The sequence below is a fragment of the Heloderma suspectum genome, chromosome 11, assembly GCF_057233095.1.
Source record: "Heloderma suspectum isolate Gila_16-S chromosome 11, 16-S_ref, whole genome shotgun sequence".
NCBI lineage: Eukaryota > Metazoa > Chordata > Lepidosauria > Squamata > Helodermatidae > Heloderma > Heloderma suspectum.
Window position 1 is genome coordinate 26,073,236 of NC_139468.1, and position 16,876 is coordinate 26,090,111.

At 45.7% G+C, this 16,876-nt stretch overlaps 1 protein-coding gene across 1 annotated transcript in view; it reads right to left on the reverse strand.

Moving 5' to 3' along the window:
• Positions 1–16,876, reverse strand: part of LOC146337178 (cell surface hyaluronidase CEMIP2-like) — a 103,101-nt gene that overhangs the window by 39,754 nt on the left and 46,471 nt on the right. Inside the window, exon 19 of the mRNA XM_084816378.1 lies at positions 4,108–4,316. Coding sequence (XP_084672504.1) covers positions 4,108–4,316 — 209 coding nt within the window. The remainder of the gene's footprint in view (positions 1–4,107; positions 4,317–16,876) is intronic.

The following is a 16,876-nucleotide window of genomic DNA, read 5'->3' on the forward strand; positions in this document are numbered from 1 at the left end:
ATAACTGTATAAACCTGTGTCATGTCCCTCTCTCCAATGGTGCCCTGCTATGGCTGGGGCAAGCTCAGCTCTGGGGCAAAGTAGGGGCAAATCTGTTTAACAAATTCAGAGGCAGGCAGGGGTTACCAGGGTTATTCAGGCTCACCAGTCAAGTACAGAGGGATCCAGGAGCAGGGTCTGGGGTGAAGCCAAGCTCAAATACAGATAAGTATTTCAAAACAAGCCCAGTCCAAGGAGCAGGGTCTTTGTAGGAGTTCGAGGCTGAGCCACATAGGAGATCAATCCAAACAAGAAGCAAGGGCAGCAAAGCTAGGTTGCAAGGTACTGGGAGCTGATACTCACCCATTGTTCCAGCAGCAGCTAGAGAGGAACTGAAAGCTTATGCAGCCTGCCTGAGCTCCCAGAGCCCCACCCAGACCTCAGCTGCAGTTCATTACAGCCCCTCTAGCAAAAGCCCCCTCATGAGGAGGGCCTTGCTCATGAGGAGGCTTGTTCTGCAAGCAGGCACTCCGTCTCTAGGCCATGGGCTTAGTCTGGACCTTTGTTCTTGGGGTCTGGGTGGAGGAGCTCTCCATCCCTCTCCACCTCAGGAGCAGGATAAAAGCTCTCTTTCCCTAGGGCCCACAGGACCTTCTGGACAGCCCCAGGGTCCTATGAAATGGCTTGTGCCCCAGGGACATCCAGCTCAGATCATCCTCTGAAGAGGATTCCTGGGGAGGGCATGACAATCAGCCTTTTTCCAAACTAAAAAGCCCCGAACATTGTAGGCTTTCTTCTTAGACTCCTGCCATCATTCATTGCCCCTTTCTCCAGTTTTACAATATTATTTTAAAGATGGGGCAACCAGAACAGTACTTTTGTGTTTTTTTTACTGACCCTTCGTTAGCATTGACTAGGAAAGCTACGTCACTCAAAAATCCATCCCTTCTCATTCGTTCTGACCTTCTGAAACTTTGGTGGATTCTTTGGCCCAGCTACAGCAGAGGAGTGAACCGCACAAGTCTTCAGTGTCAGGATTACAGATGACCTCAGGAACGGTCTGAATCCCCATGTTAAAATTCTTTATTTCCCTTATGGTCTTTTCTTAGCCAACGTCGAATATTTATTCCAGATATGCTACGGCTCTCTCTCTGAAACATCCCCGTCCCCCACTATCTCAGTCCATTGGGGTAAAAATAACTTCATGATGCTATCAAGCTGTGCTTAGCAAGACCAGGAGACTGCTATTAAACACGTCAATCATGTGTCCTGGTTTTTGCACAATAGGCATTTTGTGCATTCTTCCCTGTGTCCTGTGTTGGGGTTAATCATCAACCATGTTGTTTCTACAGTCTCCCCCACCCACTCAACTTAATGAAATGGAAGACCCACTAAACCAGGTACAAATGACCTCGACTTGTCTAGCCTTGCTGATATCCACAAAAATTTCCTCTTCCCATTCCAAAAGGAAGAGCAATGGGCCATTTAAAGCAAAAATAAAAGTCACTTTAACATGGAAAGGGAACAGAAATCCAGAACAGGTAGATGTATTAGTCAACACCAGCTAATGATTAGGACTACCATTCCACAACTACTCATAGAAACTGGTATTGGGTGCAGAATTTCTCAAGGTTCTAGTCCTTAAGGTGTAGTGGTAAACTTTGAAGTGCAGGTGCTCATCATGACCATTCCCATAGCCCCCCCCCCACACACACACACACACCCCTGCAAGGATGGTCCAAAAATGCAGGCAGTTGCATTTATACATATCAACAAACCAGCTCTAGCAGTTTTCATCTTGATCGGGGGCTGGTCTTTTCTAAAAGCAAATGGGTCTTAATTGTCCATTCAAGACCAAGCTGCCCCAAAATACATTGCGTTAAAACAGGGAGTAATATATCGTTGCTGGTAAAATTCATTTCCCCCCAGCTACTGTGAAGATTGCATTAAACTCAGAGGGAAACAGGAAGTCTGAGGGGTGTGGCAGATGACATCATGGTCCCTGCTAGACCATTGGTGATACCTGCAAAAAAGCTGGACCACTGACTTGATAAAGCGACAGGGAATCCACATTGAAAGTGGCTACTTTCACCATACAAAGCTGCTCATACCAAATCAGACTATTTGTCCATCTAGCTCAGTATTGCCTCTTTCACCCTCCAGGATCTCAGCTGGACATCTTGTTGCTTATCATCTGGTAAGTGACTTTTGTGTGTGTGTTTTTACCAGAGATGTCAAGAATGGAAGCTGGGACCTTCTGCATACAAAGTGGACCTTCTACTACTGAGCTATGCTGGTGGAGCTTCTGCCAAAGTGGACCTTCTACCACTGAGCTATGCTGGCCTTTTAAATCAGTGAGAGAAAAAATAAAAATAAAACTAGAAAGCCTTCTGCCTTTCAAAAGACTTGAATGTCTTGGCCACTGCACTTGGGTGCATAATTTGGGTGCATACTTGAATGCATCAAATAAAACACACAAGGGGGTGAAGAAATCAGAATTCACAATGGGAGGGTGGATGAATTCTCTGTGCCTCATTTCCAAAACGTAATAGCCATGCTGCATCAGACCAAGGGTCCATCTGTTCCAGCATTCTGTTCACATGGTGGCCAACCAGTTGCTTGTGGGAAACCCCCAAGTAGGACACAGGTGCAATAGCACCCTCCCGGATGTATTCCCCAGCAACTGGTATATAGCAGCGTACTGCCTCTGATACTGGAGGGAGCATAGAGGCATCAGGACCAGGAGCCACGGATAGCCTTCTCCTCCAGGAATTTGTCCAATCCCCCTTTAAAGCCATCCAAATTGGTGGCCAGCACTATGTCTTCTGGAAGTGAGTTCCATGCACTGTGTGAAGCAGTCCTTCCTTTTATCTGTCCTGAATCTCCCACCAATCAACTTCATGGGATGATCCCATTGGGTTCTGGTATTATGAGAGAGGGAGAAAGACGTCTCCCTATCCACTTTCTCCGCACCATGCATAATTTTGTACACCTCTATCGTGTCTCCCTTACTCACCTTGTTTCTAAGCTAAACAATCCCAGATGTTGTAACCTTTCCTCACAGGGGAGTTGCTCCAGCACTCTAGCTATCATCTCCCAAGCATGGTCAACTGTGCTGGATTGCTCAGTTTCTGTACTGAAGGAAATGAGAAGGGGAAACAGGGCTATTCTACCAGTCCTACTGAAATACCTCATTTCCCCCCTCTTCTCTCCCCATTCCTTTTCCCTTGTGTGTCATGTCCGTTTAGATTGTAAGCCTGCAGGCAGGTACTGCCTTGTTTTACTGATTATACATAATCACTCCACAAGGGTTTGTGGTTTTTGTTGGTTGAGGAGGAGGATAGAAAACACTTTCAGTAAATAAATAAAATATTTGAGAATCCACTCAAGGCTAAGGAATTATACACAAAAATTTGGGACTTGTCTGTCTCACAGAGAATGGAGAGGTGATGTGTACAACATGGAAAAACCTGCAGATACATAGACAGATACACACACACATTTTCTCCTAACCCGGTACCTTCCTAGTTTTACATAACAGAAAATAGAGAAGAAAAACATGGGATCTGGGATGGAGCAAGAGGCCAAGATGTGTTATGTGTCAGTTCAGTCCTGTGTTAGCTTTATATAACAGAAGAATCCAATAGCAATCCCAGTGTTTAGACTACAACGGGGAAAACACACAACCCTGTATATGCACTCATCATAAGCACTGTTGCCCGAGAGGGAGGGAGAGAGAGAAAGAGAGAGAGAGAGAGATGGGAAATACATTATGAGTGCAGCAGTTAGAGTAAACTAATGAGGAAGTGTATGCCAGGGATCTCTTGGATTTGATCTTGAGGCCAAAATGCCAACAGTAACTTAAATCTCTTTCCAAAAAAAACTTATTGGAAGGATAAACAACTTTGCACATCAAGAGAGATGGCAGCAAAAGTTAAAAACAGAGGCATTTTTGTGTCTTTTGTTAATGCCTTTTTTTTGTTAAAGCAGCTTTAAGTAGGCCAACTTTTTACCAATTTTTTTAAAGCAGGAACCTAGAACAGCATTATAGCAGAAAAAAGAAAAAGAAAACCATCCCAGCAAATGACACAGAAGCCACCCCATCACCCATTCTCCATTGGCTAGTACCTATTAAAGTTGACTGGATAAAGGATGACATCTTCGGGTGCTCTGCCATCCCACTGGACAGTATAGGCTTGCTCCAGCATCACCACCGGCTGGTACTGTTGGTATGACACTCCTCGGTTCACTCCCTGGAGCCTCAGAGGATGGGAATGGTACGTGGCTCTGGCAATTGATAAGGTCAGATTCTCAGGACGCCTGGCTTGAATATAGAGCTAAAAGAGAAACGGGGGGGGGGGGAGAAAGGGATGTGCATTAGAGCCAACCAAGCTCAGCCTTCCCATATGCATTTGATCAGCAGCACATCCTTCAAGTATTTTTGCCAGCAAAGAGCTCCAAGCATCCAGAGCTGAAGTCCATGGACCACTTCCAACGTAAACAGCAAAAGAACAACACAAATAGCTGTTGGTAGACCCACTTTCCCCAACCTGGTGCCCTCTAGACATGTTGGGCTACAACTCCCAGAACCACCCCCCAACCAGACACACATCTGGAGGGCCCCCGGTTGCAGTAGACCTGCGTTCTATGCAGGCCATAGAGGGGCTCAAAAGTGGAACTCATCAAACAGGTTCCTGATTCAACAATTTAAAAAACTGAGAAAGGGAATGGCAAAATGCCACTTGGAAAAAGAAAGCAGCTTGCAACCAGCAAAATGCCAAAGGAAATACTGGGCCCTGCAGAACAGGATAAGGCTCCCAGTGGCTGCTACTCATAATGGTTCTATATTGCCTCCAGGATCAGCCTGCCTCTGAATACCAGTCACTGGACAGCAACAGCAGGAGAGGGCTGCTGCTCTCATGTCCTCTCCATTGGCTTCCCTGGAGGAAACAGGATGCCAGAGAAGACAGGGCCTTTGGTCTGATCCAGCACGGCTCTTCTTCTGTTCTTATGTCCTTAGAATGGGCTGGAAGATATCAACCGGGGTGGGGAGTGTGTTGCCATCTAGATGCTGTTGGACTACAACTCCCATCACCCCTAGCCAGCCTAGGTAATGTTGAGGATAATGGGAGTTGCAGTCCATCAACATCTGGAGGGCCACATGTTCCCCATCCCTGACATAAACAATCGCTCGGGAGATGCAGCTCCACCATTTCCTAGCCCGATCTATGCAGGCAGTGAATCATCTGAGAATAGCCCATGCTTTGTTATGTATGACCCATGCCACATCTCTTTGAACCGCGCAGCTTGATGCGTTGCAGAGTCTTGGGACCAAGTTCTGTGGCATGACAGAGCGTGTGCACTGAATTCCGAGGCAGCCTGGGCAGAGCTACCCTTCAGGTACTCAAAGAGTTCAAGTCCCACCGGAGTCACTTGGGGAAGGACCGTAGCTTAGCAGTAGAGTACATGGCTTTGCGTGCCAGGTTCAATCCCCGCTGACCCTGAAGATCCACAGGCAGGGAGTGTAGAGTGGGCAGAAAATAGAACTCCAGATGGTTTTGACTTCAACTCCCAGCATTACACTCACACACACACACACACACACACTGGCAGGGGCTTCTGGGAGTTGAAGTCCAAAATATATTTTGCCCACTTGTGGTGTAGACAATACTGAACTAAATGGACCAGTCATCTGACTTGATATAAAACAGGTTCCTATTTACAACTTGCTACGCAACTCGTAAATACTGCCGCATGCATGAGCGTTGCCATTCCTTTCAATGGAGGGAGCAGATCTCTGCACACAAAGGAACATGCACATTGATCTGGAAGATCTGTTAAAACGAATGAGCCGGCCTCATTAGGGAGGAAGCCCTTGTGTACGGATCAGAACTGTCGCACAGATAGGAAGTTGCTGGTTCAGAGAGAAAAGGTGATAGCACAGAGTTCTAAATGGATGCTTGCCTGGGGCAAGTAAGGATCACTTCCAGGCAATCGGGCCAAGGAACTTTGGTAAAATGAAAGCGTTTAAGATCCTTACCCTGACTCATCCCACTTTCAGAATGGCAACATGCACAAATTACTAACAGGTGTAGCTGTGGGCAAGCGGACTAGTAAACATATCATGGCCTTGTAGCTGATTTGCAAGGCCGCAATAGCAGGTCAGAATAAAAGTACCACAACTAATGTCAACACACACACACTTTTATATACATTTCAGCTCTTGGATAGACTGGAGAGAGCCAGTGTGGTGAAGCGGACAGAGCGCTGCACATTATGCAGGGAGACCTGGGTTCAAATCTCTGCTTAGCCACAATGCTCACCAAGGGAACTTGGCCAGTCATCCCCTATCAATCTAACCTACCTCACAGGTTGTTGTGAGGATAAAAAGGGGGTGAGGGAGCCTTGCACACCAACTTGAGCTCCTTGGAGGAAGGACAAGATAAAAATTAAAGACATGGTAGAAACACACACACAAAATTGTTGCCCTTCCAGCTAGACTACATGGAGTTTGTTCCTATGCGCTGAACTAGACAGTGTGGCTGGATAAACCCATGACTGGAAAAATCATTAGCCTGTAAAAGTACTGTACAGGGTTGGCACGTTCCCTGGAAGATATAAGTGGGGTGGGGTGGGGGAATCTAATAATCATTAACAAAAGATCGCAGTTCACCTTTGAAGTATTTGTTTCAGCAATAAGCCACAACAGGTTTTAAATAAAGATATTTAAAAACAAAGACATTAGGGGCATGTAGGAGCTAGTTTCCATGTCTTTCAAGCGGTTTCAAAGGGGTGGCTTGAATTCCCACAGACGGCATGCTAAGATTCCAGATAAATCAAATGCCTTATAAATGAATGTGGGCAGAAATGGGCTACCATTTGAAAATTCACTCAGATCACTTTTAGAGCAGTAATAAGCTAGACCTTAGGGAGGCGGCAGTGGAAGGGCAGAGGTTAGTTCTAAGTATAGTATTTTAATGGAGAGGCAGTTTAATGCCTCTTTAAATGGGGCAGGGCTACAGTAGGTCAATGGGGATGTATGGATTTTGTTAAATCCATTCCAGCTGTATTTGAAGATTGTCAGGCGTTTTTCATTCTGTCATCCACTCATTGACAGAATCAGATTTTTTTAAACCAGAATTTTATTCTACTCGCACTTATTCACATTAGCGCTAATTTGCATTAGCGCTAATTCACACTTGCGCAAATCAGCATTAGTTAATGCGAATTAGTGATAATGCACATTAACTAATGTGGATTAGTGCATTTGTGCAAGTGTGCAGTAGCGCTAATGTGTATTAGCACAAATCCCACACCCCCACACCCCAGTGAAAAAATGGTCTGCAAGTCTGCGGCATCAGCATGACTTGGAAAAAGCCAGTCTGCTGTGGAATCCGCCAGTTGGATCCATAGAAATCTGAACTCATCCCTAGGGAGATGCATGCACAAGATTCCCGGTTCAGTCCCTAGCATCTCCAGGTTGGGCTAGGAAAGACCCCAATTTGAGATTTTGGAGAGCTACTTCAAGTCAGTGTCGATAGTACTGAGCCAAGTCAACCAGGAAGCTTCAGCTATTGGGCAGTATAAAAATTAAATAAATAAATAAATAAGTGTGGTTCCACATGTTCCAGTATAACTGTGGAGGAACCACACATTATTGTGAAGGTAACTCTGGTTTCCCTCAGAAAGTAAGCATGGGAGAGGTGGGGAGGCATGGAGAATTAAATTCTCAAGGGAGAATAAGTAGGTGTGCTAACAAAAAATCTTCCATCCAAAAGTTCTCTCCTGCAAATAGGGTGCCCACTTACTTACACATTGCCAAACAGAGACAGGGAGGGAGGGAGGGAGAGAGGAAATAAATCACCAAGAATGAGGACACAAATTGGCATAAAATCTGCATATGCTAATTTATAGCTAGAAAAACCAGTTTAGACATATTTACGATGACAACTGCAAAAGAAACGCAATCCATCTCACCAGAGTTGGGAAGACTACAAAGAGGTGAGGTGTGTCAGTCTGCTGTCCAGGTGCTAAATGTGGATGGGTTATCCCTCTTATGGGTTTTTATCTTGAGACTCAGGATGTCTGTTGCTGGGAAATCTGGTTTGTTTCTGATTCAACGGAGTTCCGCAGCTTTTGGGGTGTTTGCGAGCTAAGCTGCCTGGTTTTGTCCAAACTCCAGGAACTTTTTTTGCACATTTTTTTTTGCAGGTTCCACAATTCGCACAAACTTCTGATTTGCAGAAGTTACAGCCAAATCTGCGCAAATTATGGCTGAATTTGCACAAATTAAGGCTGACTTTGCGCAAATTGCTAGGAAATGTGCTCAAATTGTGGAACCTGTGGGAGGAAATGCACAAAATGCTCAAACTGGCCTGACTTGGTGCAGAGCAAGCCGGGCACCACTGCAGAAACCAAAATGAACTCCAGAGGGTGGGTGAACCTAGGAAAACACCTTGAACACCACCCCCAAATGGATTTCTCCAACATCCCTACTTGAGACATGGACTTCAAATAGTGTGGGGGTAGGGAACAGCTGGCCCTACAGCCAAGCCAACGTGGTGAGCACATCACAAGACAAATCGCACGTTGCAAGATAAATCACACACAGGGTTAGTTGGAAAAGCAGCAATTTTGCCATTTCTCATTCCACCACCCACACTGCATGATGGAATGGTATCCCATGGAAGTATGGGTGAAGCTTCAGCAGCTTTGCCCAACTGGAAGGAGATCAGCCTTGACCAATTCACCCATTCCTACATGCAAAGAGCCCTAGTGTTGCAGCTAGCAAGTCAAGCCGCAAGTATGTGGAGCTCATGGGTGGGCAACACTGGGTTTTGGCCTGCAACTCCCACCAGTCCTAGCCAGCATAGCCCATGGTGAGGACTGATGGGAGCTGTAGGCCAAAACATCAGGCAGGGCACAAGTTGCCCAGCCTTGATGTAGGTCAGGGATAGGCACCCTGGTGCCCTCAATTTTTTGGACTATACCTCCCATAAGTCAATGCTCAGAGATTATGGGAGTTGTAGTCCAAAACATCTGAGGGGTGCATGCCTGCCCCTGCATGTAGAGGATCTGAGGAGTGATTAGATACTTGCAGAGAGAAAGTTGGGGGGTAAAATGTCTGAGAAATGATATGTTCCCCGCTCTTGATGTAGGTCTTTGGACTGAGACATGAATGGATATTTAGAGGAGTATGTCAGTCACCTACACCAGCCTTCCCCAGCCAGCTGCCCTCTGGATGTGTTTGACTAGGTGTCCCATCACCCCAAGCCAGTCCAGGAAGGATGAGAATGCTATCCTTGCTCCCTGCCACAGCAGAGCAACTGACATAGTTTCCATCATTCCTCAGTAGTGTTGCAATGACTGTTGCTAATGGCGTCAAGTCAGGGGGTGAGCTTTGGCCAAGCTCCAGTCCTGTAAACTGATGTAGCACAGGCAGAAATTCAACATGGGCAGCTTTTCCTGGCAGGGAGGTGCAGCCAGAGGGAGAGCTTTACCTGTTGAATTTCTGCTTGTCCTGCAGGTATTGGAAGCCCCAAACTCTACCAACACACACACACACACACACACACACACACAGAGCAATAATCTTAGCAACAATAAAATATGTGGATGCATCTACAATATGTGCTTATAAACATCTTAAATAATGGTAGTACTTCCTTAAAATGCTCAGGCGCAAAAAGAAGAGCCCAGCAATAACTGTTTCTTTCACAATGATGCAGTAAGTGTTACAAGAAGCACCACCACCAAAAAAAAAGGATGAAATGAGGGGCAGCTTTGTGGTTGGTTAGAAATATTTCTAGACTGACTTCATTTCTAGCTGCGGCCGACACATGTAAGATTTCAAGGATCATAATGAAGACCATTTTTTCACTTTTGCAGCGCACTGCTTATTTCTAACAGGCAACATTTAAACCTGCATGTTCCATTTTTTTACGATTTAAATCAGAAAGACCGACCGGCCTCGACTTGCACTGCAGTGGTAGTTAAGGCTTGGCAGCATGCAGATGGAGTTCTGAAGCTAACCTGGCTGGCAAAATATGGTGATCAATGCCCCCGCCCCAAGCCCCACAAGCAGAGACAGGGTGGTGTAGTGGTGAGAGTGTTGGACTGGGAGCTGGGAGAACTGGGCTCTAGTCCCCACTCAGCCATGGAAGCTCATTGAGTGACTTTAGGCCAGTCACAGACTCTCAGCCCAACCTACCTCACAAGGTTGTTGTTGTGAGGATAAAATGGAGAGGAGGATTATGTACTCCACCTTGGGCTCCTTAAGGAGGAAAAAAGGCTGGACATAAATGAAATAAATAAATAGGATATGTTACAAAAAATGTAGTGTTGCCATTTTTCTGGCCCGTTGCTTCTGCCTTTGATACAGGGGTATCGAACTTCTTTCAGCCCAACAGCTGAATTCCATTTCAGAGAAGCTCTTGGGGGGTGCATTGTGGATTGGGGAAGGGCAGGGCTGAAGACAAAAAAGGTGAGGTGAAGGGGCAGAATCAAAATACCAGCATATTGTAGCTTAAAGCTCTTGCAGCTAGTAAGTGAGCCTTAAGAGAGGCATTTCAGCCTTTTAGAAACCTGCAAAGGCCAGGGAACCACCAAACGATTGGTGATCAGCATAGGGATGTTGGAGAAATCTGCAACAGAACCAAATGAGTTCAGATTTTCATGAATCCGACCTGTGGATTCCACAGCAGACTGGCTTTTCCCCTGGTGCGCAGATTCTGCGGACTCGCGGAGCGGTTTTCTAACTTTCCTGAATTTTGTGCAAATTTCTTCACAGAAAAATACACACACACACACACACATACACACATGCGCGAACCAAAAATGTGCATTTGCCCCATAGACTAAAGCACGAAAATATGTATTTGGGGAGAATTCACGTGTTTTTGCATGTGCAAATATGCGCAAATTCGGGGGGAAACGATTTTGTCGATGGGTGGACAACGGAATGAAAGTCACCTAACAATCCACAAAACACAGACAGAACTGATTTTACACAAGCCATACATCCCTAGGTCAGGGTTGGGTCCAGCCAGGGGCCTGGGACCCCTGGAAGTAAGAACCGGATTTCACATGAAATTTAGGAGATGAGTAGTTTATTTTAGTGTTCCTTCCTTGCAGACAGCCACAGGCAGATTGGCCCTTACCTTCCCAGTCTAATATAAAGCCTGGGATGGACGATCTGTGCTTAATCCAGGTCATTCAGAAAACCTGGCCTGGTGCAAGGAATGGGCCTATCATAAACACTACAGTTGGGAAAGGGAGGGTGGTCAGGGTAAGGGTCCGAAGCCCTCAGAGTGAACCTCAGAGGCCAGATTCGGACCCCAGGCAGGCTGGATTTGCCCCCTGAGTCTGAAGTTCTCATAGAATCATAGAATAGTAGGGTTGGAAGGGGCCTATAAGACCATCAAGCCCAGCCCCCTGCTCAATGCAGCCCTGCTTTAATATATGGGTACTGGGTTACAACCTGGAGATTTCCCAGTTATTTAAATATGTTTATCCCCCCTTTTGGTCCAAAGACCTTCAATGTCGCTCACAATATAAGCTAACACAGCCTACACTATACATTTAACAACAGCAGCAGCATAAAATGAGAACAGAAACACTAATGTCACAAAACAGAGCAGACATTTTAAAAAATAGGGATGTGTCCCATCTAAAAGCACAAGAGAACAAAGTAATTTCAACAGGCTATAATGAGGGGACCAATCAGGGGTCCCACAAAAAGAGTTCTACATCCTGGGTGCGCTAGTCCCCTATAGCCGAGCACAAATGGGTCATATAGGCAAGCTGCCCATCAGTTATAGATGGACAAACTTCATAGAACCTTAGACTTGGAAGGGACCTTGGCGGTCATCTAGTCCCACCCTCTGTTCAGTGAAGGATCTTGCAACTTCTTCGAGGGTCTCATCATGATAAGCTTCTGCGATACCCCCAGATTCCCTGAAACAGAGTCTAGAAGCCACTGCGTCGTGACATTTACATTGTGAGAAAAATACTTGGATCGTTGTGTGCATCCATGTGCATGTGTGTGGGTGTGCATGCATGTGCGTCCGTGTGTGTACTTCCCCCTTATATGCATTTGGACCAAATTCAAGCACAGCATAACAACGATCAAAACATGCATTGACTAAATGGCAATTTCACCTGTCTGTCCCACTGATGAATATACCGTCTTGTCTCTCAGAGGGGAAAGAAAAGCAGATTTGGTAATGGAGTTTCCAAGATCAAAGTGAACCAAAAAGTTTCATGATCATCCATGATTGGATTGGTCCTTTTATACCTTTTCTGGATTAAAATCCTGAGCGTGCACATAACACTAGTCTGTCTAAAACCAGCTGGGTGCTGCACTGCATTTAGCAATGGCATTTTGAAAGCGAAAAATTGGTGCTCTATTTCAAAGTAAATACCTCTCCTGTGCAAATGCCAGATTCTCATATATTCCTTTCATCCAGGCAAGCTCTGAACTGAAATTCATCACCCGTCTTAGATGCTGATTGGATGGGAAAATCTGGTAAAGCGAAGGGACGGATCCCAGAGAAAGTGACTGTTTGTTCTTGCTTGAAGGAAGCCAAGGAAAGTTTGTAGGATGGAAAAAGGGCCTCACCATGTGGAGTGCCATAATGAAAAGAGTATATAAATAGACCAAAAAGAAAAGACACAAAGAAAAAGGAAGAAATAGTCCCATTTGCTTGCAGTCCTGAATTTCATGTGACACTAAGTAGCTAGATGCCATTTCTTTCATCCCCACAAAAGGCAGGGTTGTAGCTCAGTGGCAGAGCATGTGCTTTGCATGCAGAAGGTCCTAGGTTCGATCCCCGGCATCTCCAGTTAGGGCTGGGAAAGGTCTCTGTTGGGAATCCTGGGGAGCTACTGCAAGTTGAGAGCCAGCATGGTGTAGTGGCGAGAGTGCTGGACTGGGACACGGGAGATCCGGGTTCTAGTCCCCACTCAGCCATGGAAGCTCACTGGGTGACTTTGGGCCCATCACAGACTCTCAGCCCAGCCTCCCTCACAGGGTTGTTGTTGTGAGGATAAAATGGAGAGGAGGAGGAGGATAATGTACGCCGCCTTGGGTTCCTTGCAAGAGGAAAAAAGGTGGGATAGAAATGTAATTGGTGAAAGAAAGAAAGAAAGAAAGAAAGAAAGAAAGAAAGAAAGAGGATAGGATAGGATAGGATAGGATAGGATAGGATAAGTTGGTATAGACCAGGGGCAGGCAGCTTGTGACCCTCCAGATGTTTTGGCCCATAACTACATCAGCATCCCTTCTAACCAGCATAGCCAATGGCTGTGACTCCATTCTAGGTTTTAGTCAGTACCAGCCAAAACTCTAAAAGAGCTATCCAAATTCCTGGACCCTATCCCCTAAATGCGTTCAATGCCTTGGATAGGTCCTTTAGAGCTCTGGCTAGTTCTGACTGAAACCCAGAATGGATCCACGGCCCCGCCAAAATCAGAGCCACCAGCCTCCACTGGCCAATGGTGAGGGTGATGGGAGTTGTAGGCCAAACCATCCGGAGAGCCACAAGTTGCCAGCTCCTGATGTAGGCAAAACTGGGCTACATGGACCAATTGCCTGACCTGGTACAAGGCAGCTTCCTGTGACCCTACGTCTGGTTCATGCTGATAACAGCTATTTTATCTACAGGGAAAAGATGCCCTGTGCTGATTGTGTGCTGGCCTTAAATGAAGGGACTGATTTCACATTACTTATTTAAAATATATGTATTCTGCCAGGATTCACAAGGTGGTTTAACAAGGTAAAATAAGCTAACGAAAGGCAGCAATAAAACATAACGCATAACAGACAACAAAAAACCAGCAATGCGCATGAACATACCTTGGGGAACAGATTGCTACTCTGATGATCTCAAATGCCCTTCAAAACAACCATCTGCTGTCTTGAAACCCAACAACAAGGGTGCCAAATCCGAGCCTCCTTTGGAAGGGAATTCCACAATCAAGGCCCCACTACCAAGAAGGCCCTGTTTGAAGCAGTCGGCCCACTGCATATCAGACGGTGAAGACGACCCAAGCACACAGTAGGGTCCATATATGGAGAAGACACTCCTTAACCTATAACTGCATGCAGACATGCAAATAAATGTCCACACTGTAAATGGGTGCTGTGATCATGGAAATAGACACGGCCGTGTGTTAAGCCGCAATGTCAGGGGAGGACAGAAAATCACACAGTGCAACAATACTGGGTACAGAGCTCACCTGGCTGACCATCTCAGCTTCTGATTAAAAACGACAACATTTCTAGCTTATTCTCCCTTGAACAGATGCAATTTGTGCATTTATTTGTGAATGCAGAAGAGTGACCAAACTGCAAAATTTTGCAAAAAAAAGCAGCAGAGATTAAACACACACACACATCAACAGGCTGCACACACATTTTTGTGGGTGTGAAATTTGGACTTCCTGGGCACATTTTTTTATATACACACAGCGCTGGAAATGGGTCACAAATTGTGCACAGCACCAATTCACACCATATGCCTTTCCTGTTATTAGCAGGATGTGAGATCACCAAAATCCAGTACATACCTAAGTCGTCTCCATGCAATTGCTACTGTTAATGTAAAGGTAGGGACAGGTTTATGAACTTGAGCACACTCCGGGAGAGAGTGGAGGACAGGAAGGCCTGGCGTGCTATGGTCCATGGGATCACGAAGAGTCGGACATGACTTAACGACTGAACAACAACAACAACAACAACAACAACAAGGGACAGGTTTATTTATTAATACTTATATACCGCTTAAAATAATAAAAGCCTTAAGCGGTTTGCATGTGACCAGCTTCCTACACAAATACCAAAGTCTATGCATCCCATGTGCACGCTGCCATATGCAATGGACACAGATGGGCATTCTTCCATAATGCGTGTGCAGCAGGAAGCCATGACAAACAAATGGGTTGATGTACATGAAGCATCTTAACCCAGAAGCGTGGGAGGGGGGCAGCTTTTATATTGCTTCAGTAGACGAAGTAGGAAATCTGTGATGTGGGAAGCAATCAAAACATGCAGAGTGAATCCAGAGTGAATAAAGCAGGGGGGTTGAACTTCTTTCAGCCTGAGGGCCGAATTCCAGAGATGCTCTCAAGGGTCACATTCCAGTGGTGGGTGGGGCTGAAGGCAAAAGGGGACAGGACCAAAGGTAAAAGGGGTGCAGCAAAAAATACCAGCATATTTTAGCTTTAACAAAGTGATAGGAGAGGCATTTCAACATTGTAGAGGGGACGGGGGGAGAGAAACCGCACACAAAAGCCAAGAAACCACCCAATGATCTGATGTCAGGGGAAAGGGGCATGGCAATATGGCAAACCCTGCAGGGCTAGATTGGGACTCGTAGGCCTGCATTCAACACACCCACGGAATAATGGATACAGAGCAAAACGGCCTGGCAAGAAGCAGCTGTTCTGTACAGCCCAGTTTACAGAAATTTGAGATCAGTGGTCAAAAAGCAAGCAGAAGCAAGCAGTGGGCATGTTAAATCTGCACTCTTGCGCTCTGTCTCTGTCTCTCTTGCACACATTTACTTTAAGCTCAGATTCTATCTCTCCAAAATAAAAAATTAGAAAAAGCTGGGCTTGCACTAGGACAACACCCTGCCATCAGCCGAGCGCAACTAAAAGTCTTTTCCCACGACCCCTGTGCACTCTGCACAAAAATGAAACCTGTACAAATTATGCTAATTGCTGAAATTTGCATCTATTTGCTTATTTTGTCTCATGCTTTCAAGATCACATCACCCAGTAAAGGGACTTGGGATCTCGCCATCTTCCTAGACCGCCTGACAGAGAATTCTCCGGAATTGGAAGTCTGATATATTCTGACATTTGGACAGAGGAAGCTGCCTTATACCAAGTCAGATCATTGGTTAACTAGACCAGGATTGTCTAGCTGGACTGGGCTAATGCTCCCTGAGGTCTCCGACAAAAGGTATTTCCCAGCCCGACGCTGCAAAATCCTTTACCACTGATACAGTCAAAACATAGTCTACCAGACACAATAGCTCCATTTACATGCAACACTAAACAAGTCTTCCCCAACCTGGGGCCATCCAGCTGTGTCGGACTACAACTGTCCTCACCCCCAGCCAGCTGGGGATGATGGGATTTGTATTCCAACACCGCTGGAGAGCACCAGGGCGGGGAAGGCTGTGCTATACCATATTTTTGGCAGCCTACATTGGTGCAGTGCTCTTTTTTGGTTTGATATACAGACTGATCCAGTGTCTACTCAAAGTTGGGACATAGGTCTTTGTCTCTCTCCCCTGCCCCGAAAAAGGCACACATATGTATGCAGAGTAGCAGCCCAGTTTCCAATCAAAAGGTTTCAGATAGGCGGGCCAAGAAAACCCTACTTTCCTCCAAAAGTGGTGTCTTAATGAAGATGTAAGGGATAACCTCAGGATGAGACCAAACATTTGGGTGGCCCTAATATTTATCCTTGGCTAAATTTTATGTTCAGGGACAACAGCTTTTAATAGGTTATCCCAACACCACATGCCGATGGGAAACCAGCCTGTAAATTATTCAAGGAAATGAAGGACATTAAGCAGACCCTCGCTGAATTTGGAACAAATTTCATAATTTAAATTCCCCTAATACAGTTAGGAATTCTCAATATTAATGAAAAAGTCCTGGGAAACATTAATCATGAATCCGAGGATCTGAGAGACAAAATATAACAACTGTCCAAGGCACGCCCTATTTTTGGCAACCCTTTACACTTCCAGTCATGTTTCTAATACTAACCAGCACAGCCGCACAGAACGAAGGCCAAAGAACAAAAGGAAAATGAAGCTAGCAGCTTAATTTTACCCAGCCTTTGCAGACACATACTCATGGAATAGGAACAAACTGTAGC